The following is a 20,638-nucleotide window of genomic DNA, read 5'->3' as shown; positions in this document are numbered from 1 at the left end:
TAGTTAGTTCCGAACCACTTCTAAAGCATGTATTGGTGTAATACCCCTACCCATATTCATTGCCGGAATAGGGTACGAGGCATTACCGGAGTTTACGAATTAATTATTTTTTTTTCAATTCAACATATTTTCATGATAGATTCATGCATTTATATAAGATAACGTCATCACATATCTATAACCAGGTTTGTTAACCATACTAATGGCTAACTTTACATTCATTTCACGTTAACATTTACTTTGTTAGCTTATACATGCCATTGATTTCCAAAATAAAGTTTCTTTATATACCGAAATCCTGAGGTTGACAGTGTGATGTGTCTCCGACCAAATCCGACCTCCGAGCTCTTAACACTACAAAACAGGGAAAAAGGAAACGGGGTAAGCACTTCGTGCTTAGTAAGCTCATGTAACAACAATTATACTTACCTAATATTTTCAATACAATACCATAAACATCCATATATCCATTCAATGCATTATTACCCTAATATGCACAAACTCAATATTCAAGTTAGTACAATAATTTTCATGTACCAATAATATATACTATGATTGATGAGCTCGTCAATACCATGATTTCCATTTCCTTGTTATTTTTCCATATTTATCCCGTTGAATTTCTTGGAATTTTCGATGGATTTTCAGAGGTACACATTTATTGTACAATTCCGGGTCCGTCAATTCATATTCATGTGCGCGCATATCCATTTCAGAGAGCACACTCCCGCGAACCTCAACCTTGCAGCGGGATTACCAGTCCAGGCTAAATCCCCTGCAATATAAACTCATAGAGTATTGTCGAGATTACCAGTCCAGGCTAAATCCCCTGCAACGACAATTACTCTAATGAGCTTGAATCTGAATTACCAGTCCAGGCTAAATTCAGACCCTAATTCGGATTACCCGTCCGGGCTAAATCCATTTTACACATATTCTTCGGGAGGGCTATATCAGGATAGGATCACCCGTCCGGGCTAGATCCTTTTTACCGTCAATTCCTTTTCAGAGATCCATCGAATTTTCCTTTCATTCAAACGGGATTTCTTTCCATTTTATCAAATATATCAATGTTTCATAAATTTCCATATAATGAACACTCAAATCATATTCACATCAATAACATACAATTTCAAGCATTTCAGAATATAATTCAAGTTACACGAACTTACCTTGATACTTGTTTGTAAACAGTAAAAATCTATTAATCCCGAACTTTTTCCTTTCCTCGATCTAGCTTCGTATTTGAATCTTCAGGATCTAAATAAATAAATTTAATTATCAATTTAATACATTTCATGTTCATATGCAACATTCTCTATAATTCAACTATTATTTATAGTTCATTCAAAGCTATCTACTTGAGTCATAGTCATTAAATTATTTATAACTTGAGCTAAGAAACTCAAAATTAAGATCCGTTAATTTTACCTGAAACTAGACTCATATATATTTTTACCATAAAATTTCAGAATTTTTGGTTTAGCCAATCAGTACAGTTTATTCTTCAAAGTCACCCCTGTTCTGTTGTCTAACAGTTCTGACCCTTCTTCACTAAAAATAAATTATCTCTTTATACAGAATTCAAATGATGTTATTGTTTGTTTCTATTAAAAATAGACTCATTCAGAATTCTAGAAATATAAATTTAAGTCTCTAATTATTTCTATTCAATTTTTTATAATTTTTCAAAGTCAGAACAGGGGAACCCGAATTCATTCTGACCTTGTCTCACAAAATTCATTATATCTCAAAATTTACAAATCCATTGCTTACAATATTTCTTCTATGAGAAACTAGACTCACTAAGCTTTAATTCCATATTTTTTTCATCTTCTAATTCGATTCCTACAATTTTTTGTGATTTTTCAAAGTTAGTCTACTGTTGCTGTCCAAACTGTTTTAGTGCAAGCTGTTTATTACCATTTTTCCCCTAAGCTTTTAATAAATGATAATTTCGTCCCTACTGAATTAGCCTCTCAGGTGAGCTGATTTTTCTCAATTAACATTTTATTCTATCACCTTAAACTAGTTTACAACCTTTAGGAATCAGAATATTTGGTTTAGCCAATAAGTACAGTTTATTCTTTAAAGTTGCTCCTGTTCTGCTGTCTGACAGTTCCGACCCTTCTTCACTTAGAATTAATTATCTCATCGTACGAGATTCGGATGATGTTCCCGCTTATTTCTATTGAAAATAGACTATTTAAGGATTTTAAACATATAAATTTAATCCCTTAATTATTTTTATCCAATTTTTGATGATTTTCCAAAGTCAGAACAGGGGAACCCGAAATCATTCTGCCATTGTCTCACAAAACTTATTATATCTCATGATTTACAATTTCATTACTTACATCGTTTCTTCTATAAGAAACTAGACTCAATAAGCTTTAATTTCATATTTTATTAATTCTCTAATTAGATTTTTACAATTTTTGGAGATTTTTCAAAGTTAGACTATTGCTGCTGTCCAAAACTGTTTTAGTGCAAAATGTTGATTTTCATTTTGCCCCAAATTTCACAGTTCATGCAATTCAGTCCTTACTTAATTAACTCCTCAATTAAACTAATTTTCTCAATTAATACTTTTCCTAGACATTATAAGTTATTTCATAACTATTGAAATTCAGAATTTCCACATAAAACTCTAACTTCAAACTCTTTTACAATTTAGGTCCCAAACATTCACTTTCTATTCAATTCTTTCAATAAAATCAGCATATAAACAATTTAAAGCTCTAATTCTATGTCAAATCATCATATACTTCCAGCACATATTCATAGAAACTTTCAATTTCTTTTATAGAATCAAGAACTAATGAATTCAACAAATGGACCTAGTTGTAAAAGTCATAAAAACACAAAAAATTCAAGAAATAATCAAGAATTGAACTTACTTGCAGTAAAAATATGAAAAATAAGCTTAAGGGAACTCTTCCATGGTGTTTTTGCTGATGAGAATGCAGAAAAATAAAGAGAAATATAGATAATTCCACTTTAGTCCTAGCTTTATTAAGTAAATTTTGCAATTTTCTAATTTTGCCCTTATTTTCTTGGTGATTTCATGCTCTTGCCATCCAGCCCAAATAGACCTTGGGTCTATTTGCCTTTTAAACCCTCTTTCTTTTATCATTTAAGCTATTTAATCATTTCCCACAATTTTGCATTTGATACAATTTAGTCCTTTTTGTTCAATTAGCTATCAGTACTTTAAAATTTCTTGACAAAACTTTAATACTAACTTATTAACACTCCATAAATATTTAAAAATATTTACGGCTCGATTTAAAATTCCCGAGGTCTCGATACCTCGTTTTCAATTCTAATTATTTTAATATATATTTGTACATTTCACTAATTCAAAATTTTTCCTAACTTCACATTTAACTTATACTCACTAAATTAATAATATTTCCTACTCATTTGTCAGATTTAGTGATCTCGAATCACTGTTCCGACACCACTGAAAATTAGGCTGTTACAGAAGGGATCGCGAGCCCTGCAAAGGATCCCTGTTCATAACTGGCAGGTACGAAGTTCGCTGGGGGAGTCAATCCCAGGATCAAAAAGGACCGCGTGCTCCACTGGCACGCGTCAGATAAGCCAAGGGATGCCCAGATAATGTCAGCACCAGGGACAAGGAATGCCAGTACCATCAGCCCAAAGGCCAAGACAAAACAGTGGGCCCTATTGGGAGCTGTAATAGTAGCAGTAGGAACATGTAGAAATAAATCTTATATTTCCCCTAATACGATACGAGAAAACATTACTCAACAAGCCTCAATGGCACTTTTCTTGAGTGGGAGAATGTGCCTCACCAGAACTTAAATTTTTATTGGGGCTTGAGGCTTCCAGTGGTATGATTGTTGGAATCGGATAGAATTAGTTGGACCAAGAATTAGTATACCAGTCTCAATAATTAAGCCAATTGTTTGGAATCGATTGAAATTGGCTAAAAACCAATTAAACTTGCTTTTTTTTAATAAATTCTATTTTTAATTATATGTATATAATTTATATAATTTTAATATAAATATATTATTTTTAGATCAAATATAAATATATTATTTAATACATGATTTTGATACCTTCTTTATATATTTACATTTTTTTGAAGTTTTATATACTCATTTTTAATATTATGTCCTTAATGATTTTTTTTTTTTTACTTTTTTGTACTTTTGCTCTTTTTTTCTTAATTCAAACGTAGATCTCATCACAAAATTTGATTTGACCTCTATAATATTCAATCTAATTACTAACTAATTTCACCACTATCAAAATTCAACTCTAAAACCATATATGAAGTGTTATCCAGGGCGTTCTTGATGTTGGGCCCAGCATTATTTGAAAAGTCATATGTCCTTCGTGATGCTTGAATTCCTCTTCAAATGTTGTAACCAAAAGCAAAAATTAGCAGTTAGCCTGAAGATACATTTTAACTGGAATGTTGTTTTCCCTCCAAAATTCAGATCCTAGAGTGGTATGCGCCACTGCCACACACAACATTTGAATGATTTCCCAACAGGGTACACAAGATTAAATGGCAATAGGGTCCCACTTTCCTTCCATAATACTGGAAACAAACAAGAATTTCATTCAATAAATAATTCAACAACAAGAATAGCTGCACATTGATGTGAGAAGGCAATTAAATGAGTCATTTCAATATTCCTATGAATGTCCACAACTATTTCAATCAATCCAAGGAAAAAACAAGACATGTCCACTACTCAACAGCATCTTCGTATTGCTTGAATTGATGGTGAGGTAACTAGTATTAGCCTTTGTCGCTTGCATTTAGGTTGGTTTAGCTGCTTTGATGCGTGATATCAGCAACTCCGCAACATTTGATAACCCTTTACCACCAACCAACTTCACCCCAAAGTCACGATGCAACGAATTCATCCTGTTCCCATCTCCATTCATTTCACTTAACTGAATGGCTTGCTTCTTCGTAATCAAGCCATAAAGACACAAGTGACTCGAGTTTAATTTATCCCCATGGAATTTGACCCTTATAAATGCATGCGATCCAACATCATTAGAATGGGGATCAAACAAAGCTGAGAAGCTCCCGAATGTCAGGTCAGGGTTCTCGAACAACTTATTCAAAGTATCACATTTCTCCAAGTCGTTATTAACTTTGTCAGATAGAATCAATGACCTCCTCCTGGCCACTCTAAGCATGTTAGCGGCCTCTCTCATGCCACTTAAAAAGGCTCCATGCATTGTGGCAGGATACTGCTTATTAGTTGCCTCACCTGCAAAGAAGACTCTCCCATCTCCAACACTCTCAGCTAGAATATCATAATCATCCCCGGATGAACCAATAGCAACATGAGAGTAGGATCCATAAGTGAAGCGATCCTTTCCCCACCGGGTACAAACAGCCTGGACAGGATCTGGTACAACAATCCCTTTTGGATGAAAAATGCCTCGCAATATGTTTAAAACCCTTTCCACAGACTCAACAGGAGACATCAGTTCAAACTTGATTGCTGCATCTCCGGCAACTAGAGCAACAAGGAGTGGACCACCTGACACAGAAGAATAGCTATAAAACAAAAAGAACTCGCCTCTCATACTTGGGTCTTCTGTCAGATGGCCAAAAGTATCAATCTCTCCGCCCCAAAAATTGTATGGAAACAACATAGCAACCTTATTCAGCAACCCAAATCCCAGTCTCTGAATGGCATCCTTCTTTCTTTGCGGAAGCTCAGGAACAAATTCTATCGATCCCTTCTTGAGAACTCCTAATGGAACAGTGCAAAGAGCCATATCCCCACAAAACTCCTGCCCACCGGCGTAAACCCTAACACCATCGATACCATACCTGATACTCTGCACAGTCCTCCCATAGAAAATGGGAAGGTCCTCCGCAAGTGCTCGAACAAACCTCTCATTGCCACCGGGTATGAAACAGTGATCGCCGCCCATCTCATATGGATCATCTTGATCCCAATAGGCCATAGACAAATTAGCCATCAAAGAAGCATTAGCATATTCAAGGTTAGCAAGATGCCAATTCAACAACATGCTCTCCTGTGAATCCTCAGCAAACTTGTAAACACTCCTAAAGGCTTCTAATGCTGTCCCTAATGGAACATCAACTGATTTAACTTCCTCAATCATAGAATGCCTAAGTTTACAAACCCTATCCAATAGCTTATTAAATGAAACCTCTATCCTAGAATCAACATCAGCATCTACGGCCTTTCCATCTGGCAAATACAAAGGACAAATATCTCGCACCTTATGAAGCGGTAATCCCATTTGCCTTGCAAGAACCCCAAGTGGATTTCCATTTATTCCCGTGAGAACACTCCCACCAAGATCCGCTGCAGCCACCACCCCATCACCTTTCATCTTCCTTGTCTTTACGCGCCCTCCAGGGCGCGTCCTACCTTCCAAGATGACAACTTTAAACCCCATGGAAACTAATTGCCTCGCCGCGACCAAACCGGAAAGACCCGCACCCACAATCACCACATTGGCTCTTTCTACACCATCAAAAGACTTCAATTTCGCTTCTTTAACAGCCGGGGCTAAACCGAAATTAATGTAACCGTGTTCGAGAAGGAAATTGTATGCTGCGTTCACTAGGTTCTTGTGCTCAGCTCGGATTGATTCGAGGGCGTGCTCGAGCGTCAGCCAGACGGATACATTGGATCTCCAGCGAGCCAGAATGTGATTTCTTACAACGATGTAGTTGGCTTGCTCTTGGCCTCCGATTCTGGACACCACGTTGGCTTCGATTTCTTCTTCGGTAAGAGAATCAACAGGGAAACCAACGGAGATCGCGATTAAAGCTTCGGTGTCCATTTCTCTAGCTAGGCCCGATATTCTAGGGCGCCGGTTCTTGGAGAAGGATGGATTGGCGATGAGTTCTGTAAAGAAACGCTTTCTGCGGCGGCGCTTGCGTGCAGGTGGACCAGGCTCGGCGGGGTTCGAATTAGTGTTTTCGGGTTGCTCGTCGGGGACGGGATCGGAGGATTCATCTTGGGTATCGGAAATGGGTGGGTCGAGTGTCGTACTGGGGATTTCTTGATCGTCGGGATTGGTGTTTTCCGGTGAAGAGTCGTCGTCGGAAAGGACATCGTTAGGGTTCTCGGAAGTATCTTGGGGAGGCTCCATATTCGGGGTTTTTCAAGTTATTGGGTTTATCACGAGATTACGGTGAAATTGTGAAATCCAAAAAAAAAAGGATTTTATTTTTAATTGTGCGTTTATTTTCTGCCCATGAAATGAGGTGACATTGGGCCAACTTAATTGATTTGTTAAGCCCACGAACACTTAAATTTCATTACTCATTTTGGACCAGAAATGGTTTTTATTAATTGGGCTATTTTTGTAAAGCCCATAGAATTAGAACTGTTTTGGGTGCTGGAGTACTTTAATTCTGTGGTTCTTCGTTTAGCACGAAGTCTTAATTTCTCCCTAAGATTTGAATTGGTTTTATGAGCTCCAAAATGAAGCATACACACACAGGGGCTAGAAGATATATTTGGTGGATAATAGGATGAACACGTGGCGCAAAACCTGCAACATCAAAATCAAAACCCCAATGAACCAACAACCTCGGCAACCATAGTACATATAACTCACAGTTCAGACTCAGTTCTCCATCCCTGCCCAAAGGTATCAATGGCTAACTCATTCCTTTCATCAAACTTTTTCGGAACCCAACTCTTACTCTCTCCTCCAACTCCAAAAACTACAAGAAAGTTGCAAGTAACTCAGTCCATCCTCAACAACAAACCCAACTCAAACCATACCTTTAGAGCCCTCCAATCTCATGCCACTTTAGCTGCCTTATACTTCTCTTCCGTTACGCCGCAGGCACTAGCGGTGGATAACGCTCCGCCCACTCCACCGCCTGTGATCGAAGCCCAGCCAACCAATCCAAGCCCTTTGAACCAGTCACCCTTCTCTCAAGACCTGCTCTTAACTGCTCCCAAGCCTCAATCTCAATCCTCTGACCTTCCCGAAGGCAGCCAATGGAGGTACAGTGAGTTCTTGAACGCAGTCAAGAAGGGGAAAGTGGAGAGAGTCAGGTTCAGCAAAGACGGTTCCGTCCTCCAACTCTCCGCCGTTGATGGTCGTCGAGCCTCTGTGATTGTCCCCAATGACCCCGATCTCATCGACATTTTAGCCATGAATGGTGTCGATATTTCGGTGTCCGAGGGTGAATCCGCTAATAGGCTTTTTAACTTTATTGGGAATTTGCTTTTCCCTTTCCTTGCATTTGCCGGATTGTTCTTTCTCTTCCGTCGGGCTCAAGGTGGGCCAGGTGGCCCCGGTGGGCTCGGCGGACCCATGGATTTTGGACGCTCCAAATCCAAGTTCCAAGAAGTGCCAGAGACTGGAGTTACCTTTGCTGACGTAGCTGGAGCTGACCAGGCAAAGTTGGAACTCCAAGAAGTTGTCGATTTCTTGAAGAACCCAGACAAGTACACAGCTTTAGGAGCTAAAATCCCGAAAGGTTGTTTATTAGTTGGCCCTCCTGGTACCGGCAAGACTCTATTGGCGAGAGCCGTGGCAGGGGAAGCCGGGGTGCCCTTTTTCTCATGCGCAGCTTCGGAGTTTGTGGAGTTGTTCGTTGGAGTAGGCGCGTCCAGGGTAAGGGATTTGTTCGAAAAGGCAAAATCCAAAGCGCCTTGCATTGTATTCATAGATGAGATCGATGCTGTTGGGAGACAGAGAGGAGCTGGGCTTGGAGGAGGAAATGATGAAAGAGAGCAGACAATCAACCAGTTGCTGACTGAGATGGATGGATTTTCGGGGAATTCCGGTGTCATTGTTTTGGCAGCAACTAACAGGCCCGATGTTCTTGATGCGGCTTTATTGAGGCCCGGTAGGTTTGACCGACAGGTTACAGTTGATAGGCCTGATGTTGCTGGGAGAGTGAAGATTCTTCAGGTGAGTCCTTTAGAAACTCATTTGCTTCCATATTTTCAGTGTAGATATGTAGTTGGCATAGCCAATTTGAGTGAATGAATGCGCTATTCTGTTTATCTTAATGGAGTCCCACTTCTGATTTTGTAAGAGTCTCCATGAATTGCTCATCATTCAAAATCTATGTTATCATGCATTAGAATTTTATAGTAAATATTTGTCGGTAGCTTGCAAATGCATTGAATCTATCCAAATCAAGCTGTTGTCCTTGACTTCTTTGTTGAGTTGCTCACCTTAGATCCTTTCGTTGACTCTTTTTGTAGGTGCATTCTAGAGGAAAGGCACTTGCAAAGGACGTGGATTTTGAAAAGATTGCAAGGAGAACCCCGGGTTTCACTGGAGCTGATTTGCAGAACCTGATGAATGAAGCGGCCATTCTTGCAGCCAGGCGTGACCTCAAGGAAATAAGCAAAGATGAAATATCAGATGCCCTAGAGAGGATCATTGCTGGACCAGAGAAGAAAAATGCTGTGGTCTCCGATGAGAAGAAGAAATTGGTTGCCTATCATGGTAGCATTTGCTCCCTGGGTTTTGCCTTGTCTATAGTCTGATCCTAGGTATTTGACTTTTTGTATGCACTCAAATTCACAGAGGCTGGCCATGCTTTAGTTGGTGCACTCATGCCTGAATATGATCCTGTGGCAAAGATTTCTATCATTCCTCGTGGTCAAGCTGGTGGCCTTACCTTTTTTGCTCCAAGTGAGGAGAGGCTTGAATCTGGTCTCTACAGCCGAAGTTACCTACAGAACCAGATGGCAGTTGCACTCGGTGGAAGGTTAGTTTCTCAAGTTTTATCTTAGTACTCATGAACAATTGGTGCGAGTATGCCCAACCATCTTAATCCTTGTTAGCTGCTGGATTGGAAATGATCATCAGATAAAATTCATTTGAATGTAAGGACAAGAATTTTAGTTTTAATGTCTGCCACCAAACCTTATTCAAGGAACTTTGGTCTCGTTAATTGCGCAGGATTGCGGAAGAAGTAATTTTTGGTGAGGAAAATGTGACAACAGGAGCATCAAATGACTTTATGCAAGTCTCACGAGTGGCAAGGCAGATGGTTGAAAGATTTGGGTTCAGCAAAAAGATTGGACAAGTTGCCATTGGTGGACCTGGTGGAAATCCTTTCTTAGGACAACAGGTGATGGATGCTCTTTCAGTACTAGCAATATTGTTTTGATACCTGGAACAACCTCCTGTTATCGCTGCTTCTTTTTCTGTTCTTAATACATAATCTGACTTTCAAAATCCCATTGTAGATGTCTTCTCAAAAAGACTACTCAATGGCAACTGCTGACGTGGTGGATGCTGAGGTAAGGGATCTAGTAGAGACAGCGTATTCAAGGGCAAAGCAGATAATCACAACCCACATTGACATTCTCCACAAGCTTGCTCAACTTCTAATGGAGAAGGAAACTGTTGATGGAGAAGAGTTTATGAGCCTCTTCATTGATGGAAAAGCTGAGCTATATGTTTCTTAGATTAAAGATTGCACATTTTTGGCTTTAGTCTCTATTGAGTCTTTTGTGCTAGTACTAGTATCAATTCAAATCCCATACCTTTTTCTTCTGTAATTAAACAAAATCGATGAGGCTGGCTGCAGTAGTTGCACACAATGTATCTATTATTGAATTTAGTGAACAATAAGAAAGGAAAAGACAATGACAGGGTTCATATTAATAACAATGACCCTTGACAGGAATCAGAATGGAATAATTGCACCCTTGAGAGGGTTAATTTGCACTTCAGTTCGCTTGTTTTTAATTTGTTTTTCTAGGCAACATTTCTATGGGATGAAAATGAGACTTTCATGAGCAAGCAAAATCAATTATTTCATTAAGATAACAGCAAAGGAAAAAAAGAAGAGGTGATATCGGTGCCTAACAAAAGTTCCAGTGCCAAAAACAATTGCCTCCCCTACCTACCTCCGTGGATAAATAGAACATGCCATATTTGGACGAAAACCACAATTCCAACTCTCCACTATACATGAATCTCACATGTTTGATTACAACCACCACCATAATAGTTGATCTCAGCACCACCAAATAGAATATTACAGAGCCACAAACTTGAACTCTCAAGATCCTTTCCCACCCCGTTGCTTTTTCTCTTCTAGAGCAGCAGCTTCATTCAACATATCAGCAGCATCCTTGTGCATGTCTAGCTTGGCAAGGGCAACAGCCTGCATATAAAATGCTGTCGACCAGTCTGGGTAGACACATTGTGCTTGCATTGCATCTCGGAGTGCAGCATCTGGTTGATCACACAGAAGATGACATAGACTTCTCCGTGCATACACAGTTGGAGAAACCATGGTTCCAACATCTATGAACTGCAAACAAAATGGGATCAAGTTAACCAGCCATTATTGCATAAAAACGCTTGTTTACTCCTTTGGTTAATTATCTATATGCAGAATGCTATCCATATAGCTTATCCATGAAGCATAAGAAGCAATAAGGGTCTCAAAATTTCCAATTTGCTTACTATATTTCATTGCTTGGCTCAGTATCAAAACCCTCATTCATCTATTGAGCCAAAATCCCCAGGGTACAACTGATACGATACCAGAATCAACATTAAGTTAATGAATTAGATCGGTAAGGTCTAAAGTTCTTTTGGGACCATATAATTGCTGTGCATAAATTTCATCTATTCATTCCAAGCGCGAGATGGAAGGTGTACCTGAGAATAACACTCTATAGCGGTTTTAAAATCTTTGTCACGAAATGCTACATCTCCACGCTTTCTTGCCTCCAACATATCTCTCATTTGTTGGGTCCACTCTTGGAAGGATAGCTGAAACCAGTCCATATCAAATGGGATTTAGCACCACATGATAGATAGGCATCCACAAATCAATATTTCACAACCCAATTACCTCATTTGTTCCTTCATCATCTTTATAATGTGTCATTATCAAAATTTGATGAATAGCAGTCAGATCCATCCTCGAACAGGCATCACCCATTGGAGACAGAGGGTGCTGAGGAGTAGGAGGCCCTTCCTCATGTTTGGGAATTCCCAACATCACATAAGATGGAACCTGCAAATGAAGACTCAAGATCTTCAGAGTCTGGAAAAATCCAAATTCTCTCTTTCATAAGAACATAACTGCAAATGCAAACAAGATTTCCTTGCATGGGCACATCCCATGAAGGAAAATGAGGCACTTTAGAGAAAGGGTGAAAAGAGTATGAAAGACAGTTCACATCAGATTTATTTTGCAGTGGGGCAAGTGTAGCCACAAGATCTTTCGTATTTGGCCGCTCCCTTGGTTCATATTGCAAACATCGTGAGGCAAGATCAAAGACCACTGTCGCCTCTTCAGTTGAAAAGTTTCCCTCTAGATGAGAATCCATCAAAAGAAGAATGTTTTTTCCCCGAATCATATCAAGGGCCTGCATGCATACAAACAAAATATGAAAAATTAAAATTTTATAAAGTATACTCCTAAAATTACAACTTTGGATCAATAAGGAGGTAGAAGTAACGACGGGAAAAAATCAGGTGGCAACAGAACTAATATTTTCACCCTTATTTTTCCTGAAGAATCTTCATATATAAATCAGGTGAAAGACATTAAGTCTAAGAGTTGAATGATTTATTATCTCAAAACAAAGCCAAATGTGCCTATAGCTTTAATCTTAACATCCATGAGAATCAAAGTTCGTTCGGACCCAAACATCCAACACTTTCAAATAAGAACCATGTTCTAGATGACTATTCAATTTTTCTCTTGGCTATTCCGCCCTAGGTTTAGCCACCACAACAGTATGCAGCTGTGATGATGGAATCACTTCATTATGCATGTCCATTGTAATATTGTATCTCTCCAAGCTAAGAAGGAATACTAAAAGGACAATTACTTACATGACTTGGGGGAATGTGCTTTCCACTGAGAAGATCCAAAAGGACGGTTCCGAAGCTGAATATTACACTTTCAGGAGTGACCCTTCCTACAACATAGACATTAGTTAGTCAATCAAATCAGAATCAATCATTCGAACCAGGAATGACTCCCAGACAACTAATCATGGTAAAATTATCAGTACTAGAAACTTCAGACTTTAAATATTCAATTTTTATGAGAGACTTGGTTCAGTTTCTCTTTCAAAAATTCTACTAATTTCACAGCTCAGAATTACAGATGCTCAATGCAATATGATTATCTATATATATTGGAGATGGAGAGAACTTTTACTGTCCATTAGTGGTCTAACAACTCCAGCATCACACTCTCCCCACCTATCCCCCATATTTGCTAAAAAGGAAGTGATAGCAAGAATTATGACAGAGAGCACTCAATTACAACAGGTATTTGCAGAAAGTCTATTTCTGTAATGAATGATGACACAAATCTAAACATTTTAGAACATTGACTAAACGACTAAAGTTTAGACTTATACAATGCAATGGAAGAATGTTTTCATTTTTTACACTGAGAGCAGAAAAAATAAATAATAACAAAAGAGTTAAAGCAGTTACCATTTCTTAGATACTCAGGAGGTGTATATGCAAGATTGGTACTATAGCTTTTTCCATCCCTACTGTTTTTCATCAAGCCAAAACACGAAAGTCGAGGATCACCATTCTGCCAAAACCAATATCAAGATTACTGATTCACTCTATTAAAGATCATAAAAATACCCATACCTAAAAAAAGAAGAAAAAAACAAAGATATTTGTTGCAACACCTCATCAAAGAGAACCCTATATGCATTCAAATCATGGTACAATGGACGACCTTCACTACTACAATAATCTAATGCTTCAGCTATAAATAAAGCAACTCGCAACCGCATGGCCCACTCGATAGTCTGGTTCTCCCCTGTCAAACAATTAAATAACTGAAATTATCCCCAAGCCAAAAAATGAAAGCATCAAAAAAAGGAAAGAGTAGACCAAGAATTATGTCTACATTGGACAATAATATATGGCCAAAAATATGACGTCATTTGCTTTACTTGAAAAAAAAAAAGAGTTACGATAATATTATGCAGGATCTAACTGATTGAGATTTAATTAGGTGGAAACAAATTTAATGAGAACAATCAATAAACACCCAACAACAGATCAGAAGAGGAATGATGGGCACTTAAATTGAATAAACTTTAATTTGTTCTCTTCTTTTTTCAGGAAAAAAATGGTAACTACAGTTGCAACATACAATGAAATAAATGCTTTGCGAGGGTATCATTGGGCATGTATTCAGCAACAAGCAATCTCTCGTCACCGTCACAGCAATAGCCAATCAAATTGGCCAATCTCTTATGTCTCAGCTTTCCAACACCCCAAGCTTCATCCTTTAAGGAAAACCCCAGAAACAAAAAATGAAGAAATGAATCCCCACAAATTCGAAATAATTCAATAAGTTGGTGAAAAAGAAGGTGCAGGGGGAACGTACGGCGAATTGTTTGGGATCGGGCCAGGCTAATTTAGCGAACTTTTTTATGGCGATCCAACGGCGATTAGTATCGTTTTGTAGGCGGCCTTTGTAGACCACATTGGGAGCCTTTTCGCCACTTTCGGAAACAATGAAATCAGAGCTAAAGTTGTTGGTGGCAGCCTTAAGCTCAGCTAGAGAGAACTCCGAGAAATGAGGAACGCCACCGGCGGCAGCGCCAAGTGAATCTGTTCCGTAGGAGGGTTGAGCAGGACCGTTACTTGCCTGAGGTAGACGGCTGCTGCTGTTGTTGTTGTTGCCGTTGTGATTGATTTTGTGGTCCGAGTCGTGTCCTCTAAGAAAGGAAGACCCGCAGCAGCCCATAACTCGGGGTGGGTGAGAGCTGAGTTGACTCGAACTATTAATAAAGAACCATAAGGATTCCTCTTCTTCTCCTTCTTCTTCTTCGTTCTTTAAGAAATATAATGAAGAGGGGAGAGAGAAGTAGAAGCTCAGGGTTTTTGGGAGATATGAAGGAAAAGGAGGGTGTGACCTGAGTTAAAACAGAGATCTAAATACAGAGAAGCTGCCGCAGCTTTCTCATTTCCTTTCTTTCTTAGTTTCTACTGCCCCTTTCTGCACTGAAAAAAAAAAAACACCTTTGTCCCTCTCTCCGTGTTTTGTTTTTTCTACTACTACTATTCGAATTGTCCTTTTTACGTGCTTGAAGGGGTGGGGAGGTGTCTGTTTGTCCTTAACGTCTCTTTTTTAAAATTCTAATTATATATTTCTTTTAATCCTGAATCTATCGACAATGCTAAATCATCCCACATCTCCCTTTATGTTGTTCCATCAAAAATCCATGTTTAATGGCTACTTTCATTTTCACTAACCAACACTTTCGATTATGTCACGTTTATAATAATAAATACTCTCCTAATATTTTTAAAACTATTTTTATGCTAAATTATTAATTTTTTATTTAGCCTTTTAAAGATTTTTTTAAATTTAAGAAAATATGACATTTTTAGAGTGCATATGAAAGTACGTTTAGATAAATATGTATAAAACTAAAATGGCCTATTTGAAAAGCACACTAAATTCTCTAAAAACAGCCTATTTTTTTAAATTAAAAAAAAAACAAACAAGGTCGAATAAAAAAATAACATGTAAGACTAATTTAACACTATTTTTAATGTGAATTAGCGTTTTTCCGATTCCAATTAGTAGATGCATAATCACAAACCGCGTGCGTGGCTTGGAAACGCCTGCCCCCCAATTCTCAAGCGTTTTCCTTTCCCTCTCAAAGCTCTCCAATTATAGCCAGGGCTACCCAACTGAGGAATTATTTATATAATAAATTGTTATATCATATATAATTCAATTCAGTGGTCTGAAAACTTGTTGAAGCCTTACCAGTTCCGGACATAATGGAAATTTTCTCGGTGCTATGAGTGGAATTTTGACTCCGATTAACTGTACCAACGACCAACAACCACACGACAGTCCAACATCTACTCATCTAATTACTAAACAGGCTTCGGCTTATTTAAACAAATATTTATATGTGAGGCCTCAAATCCAGTAAAGATCAACAAATCAATATCAATAAAATACTGAGAAAAAATAATTAGGTAAAAAATCACTACAAAAGACAAAAAAGAAGAATACAAGGAAGTAGCACCCTATTATATACATACATACACACTTAAAAGCTTTTTTCAGCAGCTTTCATTTAACGGATAAACATGAAGCTTGTAACGATAAGGATGCCTTTTTTTTTTTTTTCTATCAAATCTTGCACGCTCAACCCAAAATTTCAGTACCTTATCTTAATCAAAACGGCAAAGACAAAATGAGGGGAGGATGCCTACTGACCATGACTTTACAGTCCAGTATGTTGACTTTCAGCAATGGGAAGGCAATCAATCAGCCAACAATCAGAAATCAACTGTGCAAAACATGTTTCAAACAAACCATTCTTAATTAGACATATGAGATGTTATCATATGGGGGTTTATTGGATAAATATCCCCCCTAGCAAAACCACAAATGAAATGAATTCTTCTTTCAACTAATAATAATTAAAGCTGCAGAGCTAAGTAAATTAGAAGCCGTCCCTGTACCTAACCATGGAATTGGATCGATAAGGACATTAGGGGTTATCTTGAGTGGCCTTGCACTTTTCAGTGCATTGGTGGAGGCCCCCATAAGCTTGCCTGAAATGGATAGCAAGCTTTTCCATTGCCATGAAAATCTGCTTTAACCCATGCTGTAAACTAGCAGCCTCCCTAATGTTACTGCCATCCGTGGTACTGGTATCTCTTGGTTCAAGAACGGCACTTTCTTCCCTTGCCCACTCCGTCATCTTTTTCACTCGAGCTTGCATCATTTTCTGCATCTTTTGCTCCTCTTTTTCCAAGAGTTTTACTTTCCTTTCCATGTCCTTATCAGCAATAATCCTTTGCCGCAGAGTTGAATTATGCTGCTGTTCCAGAACTTGGTTGATGCTAATGAAAAACGTATTCACTGCTTCAACTACTTCTTTCTCCAAAAGTCTATCCATGACTTCAGACCACTGGTTAAGGATCACAAACGCTGGGGGTACTCCGCATCCACTGGAAGAGAGAGATGAAACACCATCTGCTGCTATTTCCTCGGGTTCATATAGGAGACATCTATGTAACCAACCATTCAAAGCTTTGACATAGCCCCTCTGGGTTTCAATCCAACTAGATAAGCTAAGAACGAAGTTTTGAAGTTCAAGCTTTAGTTTCACTGCCACTTCAAGATGAGTGTCATTAAGGTTTTCATTCAGAGTAATGACATCCAAACATTTGGCTTCCATAACCTTTTGGCACGGACAGCTATGGCAATCTAGCATTACCTTCCACATTCCTCAAACAATCTAAAAACAAGTAAATTGCAATCAGCCACATTTTATCAACCAACTTCAGAAAATCGTGCAATTCATTGTCACTTTAGAAATGAAAAAGGAAAAGAAAATGAATGACTGAATGAATGAGAATCATCTAATCACCATAATGTGCTTGATTTTCACCCATCCCAGTTTAGATCCCTCAGATATTGAATTCCCTAATCCTGACTATCAACAGTAACTGAGGACCATGTGAAGCTCCAGAGAATCTAAGGCTTCTCTTCAAACTCTACAGTCTATTTTCTTTTGGTTACAATTGATTGCACGGTTATTCCTGAGATACTAACCAGAATCTGCACTCTGCAGTCTTGACAGTGAATATCTAAATCTAGCACGTACCTAGGAACTACTGAGAGCTCAAATCATTTTATTAGTTTAGAATTCAATTATTATGATAAATGAATCAGTTAAAAGTATATCTGGAGAAAATATGGCTAGTTGCAAAAGTCTCCTAGTAAATTCAACTCAATCCAAACCTAGTTATTTTCTCTTTCCTATATAAATTTAGTGTATTGACAAGTTGAGTACTGATGTACTCTAAGTCTTCTTGTTATGTTCTTGATAGTTGCACAATGTGACACGGATTAATTTCACTAGAGCTACAATTTACCTGTGAATTAGTTCATTGATCTGTGGCCACAACTCTTCATCCATCACCTTATTTATAGTAATCGCTATGTTGTCAATAACTTGAACTGCAACTCTCATTTTAGTAGATAAGGCCCTAATCGAAGTTCGTGTGGAGTCAACACGGTGAGCATCAGCACCCCTCTGATCCAAAATCCTCATCTGGCTACGCCTCTTTGAATGAATCATGCGCAGCTTTTCCTCAGCCTTCAAAAAATAAGTACACAAGGCTTACCATCTTTAAATTCATAACATTGTTAAGAAAATTTAAATATATCGAACAATAATCCTATATGCACATCGCAATATCATGTTTCTATCCAGCCTTAATTTTAGTGAAGAATTCCAAAACTGGGTTTAAAAGAACTGCATGACAAAAAGATAATGCTTTAAATTTATATTCTTGACCATACTATAGGCGCTGCTTAAATCATTGTGAAACACTGTACTTGGAGGAACCATATCTATTAAATCAAAGTAAGTGATGTTCGTACCCTTGAGTTCTAAAATTTCCACAACCCCCATACTGAGTTGATCTCAAACAATTCAAACATATGGCTATGGTTTTTTTCCAATAGACATGTTCTTGTCCAAATAAATAACACCTGATTTGGTTGAAAACATATCAATTTCATAGATTACATGACAAGAAAGCAGTTTAGATATCACTCTCATCTAACCATGCTTGTAATCATTTGAGAAATATATAAGCCATAAAACACTTTAATGCTGCCTAAAAAACTACGGTTAAAGTTTTTCAAAGAAAATAAACTCTGATAAAGTAATTCAAAATTTACCGAGTCATTCATCTCTCAGACACAAAAACATGAACTAAAAGAAAAAGGTGAAAAAGTAAAGTAAAATCTAAAAGCATATTGATTCTTGAACCATACCTTGACTTCATCATAGAGCTTCTTTTCCCACATACACAGTTTCCTCAGAGTAGAAGACAGGTTCTGTGAACTCACAATCTCATCATTATCCATAGAACTAAACTTACCTTTCGACAGTAAGGACTCTGTTTCCCATGAATTTGAAGTAATCATATGAAATACCTTCGTAGTACCTGAAAGAATTGCGGAAACCATAAAAAAAATGTAATCGAAATTTCAAACCCATGGTCAGCTAAGGGAATGTTTAAAACTATACCTTGATAAACAGATTTTTTGTGATGATAGCGAAATTTTCCAGTGTCAAGCATATTTAAAACTCCATTTCCGGACTCCGAAACTTTCTCAAATAGGACCTGCAATTCTTTGATTACCTCAGAAGCACTTTGTTTACCGCTTCGATTTTTGGGTTCATTTATGTCAGTCTTCTTTTGAACCTTGTCAATATGCGATGAATCTGCTTTCTTCTCATTCTGTGCATCACCGTTCTTAACTGGAACAGCTATTCCGCTCGGATTTTCTCTTTTTTCTTTAGTACAATTTGCACTAGATTTCTCATCTCCATGAACTTGCTTTACTGCTTGTGCTTCAAGATGTTCATGAACTCCTCCTTTGTCCTTCACTTCTTTGCTCGAAAAATAAGGCAACTCGTATCTCTCGTAAATTTCATCAAAAAAGTTCAAGTAATCCCAAGCCGCACTCCTCGGAGCCGGAGGTGGAGGTGTTTTCCAGCCTGAGCCACTGATTTCTCTGCTTTGATTCGTATTAGAATGGTAATCATCATTAGGCAAAGGATACGATGTTAGGATCCCCTGATTAAGATAATTTAGATGGATTTCGTTAATATATTTACTAAAATCTTCGCCCGTCTCTTCGTCTTCCAAATCAGTATCGAATTGAATGTGCGAATCTGAGTTTGAACTCGAAAAAGAATGACCGGGCGAGGACAGAGGCGAACGTCGCTTCGGCGGTTTCTCGTCAGATACGGCGGGTTCATCGCCAGACGAAGATTTAAGACGTTGATCGAAGAAACGGTGGAGAGCGGGGCCGAGAGTGGAGAGCGGGGCCGAGAGTCGTGAGCGACTGCATGTACGCCACGTGTGCATCGGCGAAGGCGTAGCTTTGCAGGAGAGCGTCCTGGAGGAAATTGCAGCGGTCGCCGCACAAAGTGACCGCCGGCAACTGGTCGAGTTTTGAAGTTACGCAGCCCATGAAAAAAACGCAAAAGAACGCTGAAAATCATCAACTAAAGCAATATTTTGAAGGGTTCTGAATTTTATTTTCCCTAATAAAGACTATGTTTTAAGTAACGGCAACGGCTCTTGGAAAACAGAATTGAAAAGGAGGATTAATGGAGGGTGAGGGTGCCGTTACCAAATGAGCTATAATTTTGTGGCGCATTTAATAGGAAGCAAAAGAAGGGGTGAATTCGAAAGAAGAAAACAAAAGGCAGTAAAGAGTGGTAAGCAGAGTGGCATTTATACAAATGGGAAAGAGTGGCGGGATACGCATAACGTCTCTTTGATATTTTCCTATTCTTGCCCTGGTGGTCCTCCTTTTAATTTTTGCATTTTTACACTCTCTTTTCTTTTCTTCTTCTTATCATATACTACTACTATAGCAGTATATATATATTTTTAAATTTTGCCTATATATAGATAAAAGAATTGCCTATATAATATATTCTTATTTTTATGGAATAAGAAAAATGCATTTCTGGGCTTAATGTTAAAAACAAATAAATATTAGATGCAATAACGACATACATTATATTTTTAAATAAATAGTGCAGTTTTATACTTTAGAAATGACTTTATGAAGAAGAACAATTGC

The 20,638-nt window shown here is 38.1% G+C and overlaps 3 protein-coding genes and 1 pseudogene across 4 annotated transcripts; 1 reads left to right on the top strand and 3 right to left on the bottom strand.

Moving 5' to 3' along the window:
* Positions 1-4,577: 4,577 nt before the first annotated feature.
* On the bottom strand, positions 4,578-7,140 carry LOC107905660 (lysine-specific histone demethylase 1 homolog 1). The gene has a single exon (XM_016832359.2). The coding sequence runs from the start codon at positions 7,138-7,140 to the stop codon at positions 4,804-4,806; it is 2,337 nt and encodes a 778-aa protein (XP_016687848.2). The 3' UTR covers positions 4,578-4,803.
* Positions 7,141-7,650: 510 nt separating this feature from the next.
* LOC107905659 (ATP-dependent zinc metalloprotease FTSH, chloroplastic) lies at positions 7,651-10,709 on the top strand. Its single transcript, XM_041113733.1, has 5 exons — positions 7,651-8,925; positions 9,225-9,471; positions 9,553-9,736; positions 9,931-10,102; positions 10,221-10,709. The coding sequence occupies exons 1-5, from the start codon at positions 7,651-7,653 to the stop codon at positions 10,440-10,442; spliced, it is 2,100 nt and encodes a 699-aa protein (XP_040969667.1). The 3' UTR covers positions 10,443-10,709.
* A 65-nt stretch (positions 10,710-10,774) lies between these two features.
* LOC107905658 (serine/threonine-protein kinase BSK1) lies at positions 10,775-15,110 on the bottom strand. Of its 2 annotated transcripts, XM_016832358.2 has the most exons (10): positions 14,372-15,110; positions 14,135-14,270; positions 13,662-13,795; positions 13,453-13,558; positions 12,838-12,923; positions 12,177-12,365; positions 11,846-12,010; positions 11,650-11,763; positions 11,452-11,520; positions 11,171-11,296 (listed from the first exon to the last, which is right to left on the bottom strand). In XM_016832358.2, exons 1-9 carry the CDS (start codon positions 14,732-14,734, stop codon positions 11,485-11,487), a joined length of 1,329 nt encoding a protein of 442 aa, XP_016687847.2. In that variant the 5' UTR covers positions 14,735-15,110; the 3' UTR covers positions 11,171-11,296; positions 11,452-11,484. The 2 variants fall into 2 exon arrangements, with proteins under 2 accessions (XP_016687846.2, XP_016687847.2); XM_016832357.2 differs by lacking the exon at positions 11,452-11,520 and having other exon boundaries at positions 10,775-11,296; positions 14,372-15,101.
* Positions 15,111-15,955: 845 nt separating this feature from the next.
* Positions 15,956-20,266, bottom strand: LOC121229427 (protein ROLLING AND ERECT LEAF 2-like; annotated as a pseudogene).
* Positions 20,267-20,638: the final 372 nt, after the last annotated feature.

This window comes from Gossypium hirsutum, chromosome A05 (assembly GCF_007990345.1).
Source record: "Gossypium hirsutum isolate 1008001.06 chromosome A05, Gossypium_hirsutum_v2.1, whole genome shotgun sequence".
In the NCBI taxonomy this organism is placed as follows: domain Eukaryota; kingdom Viridiplantae; phylum Streptophyta; class Magnoliopsida; order Malvales; family Malvaceae; genus Gossypium; species Gossypium hirsutum.
Note: the sequence above shows the minus strand (reverse complement) of the source record. Positions and strands in the feature narration are given on the sequence as shown.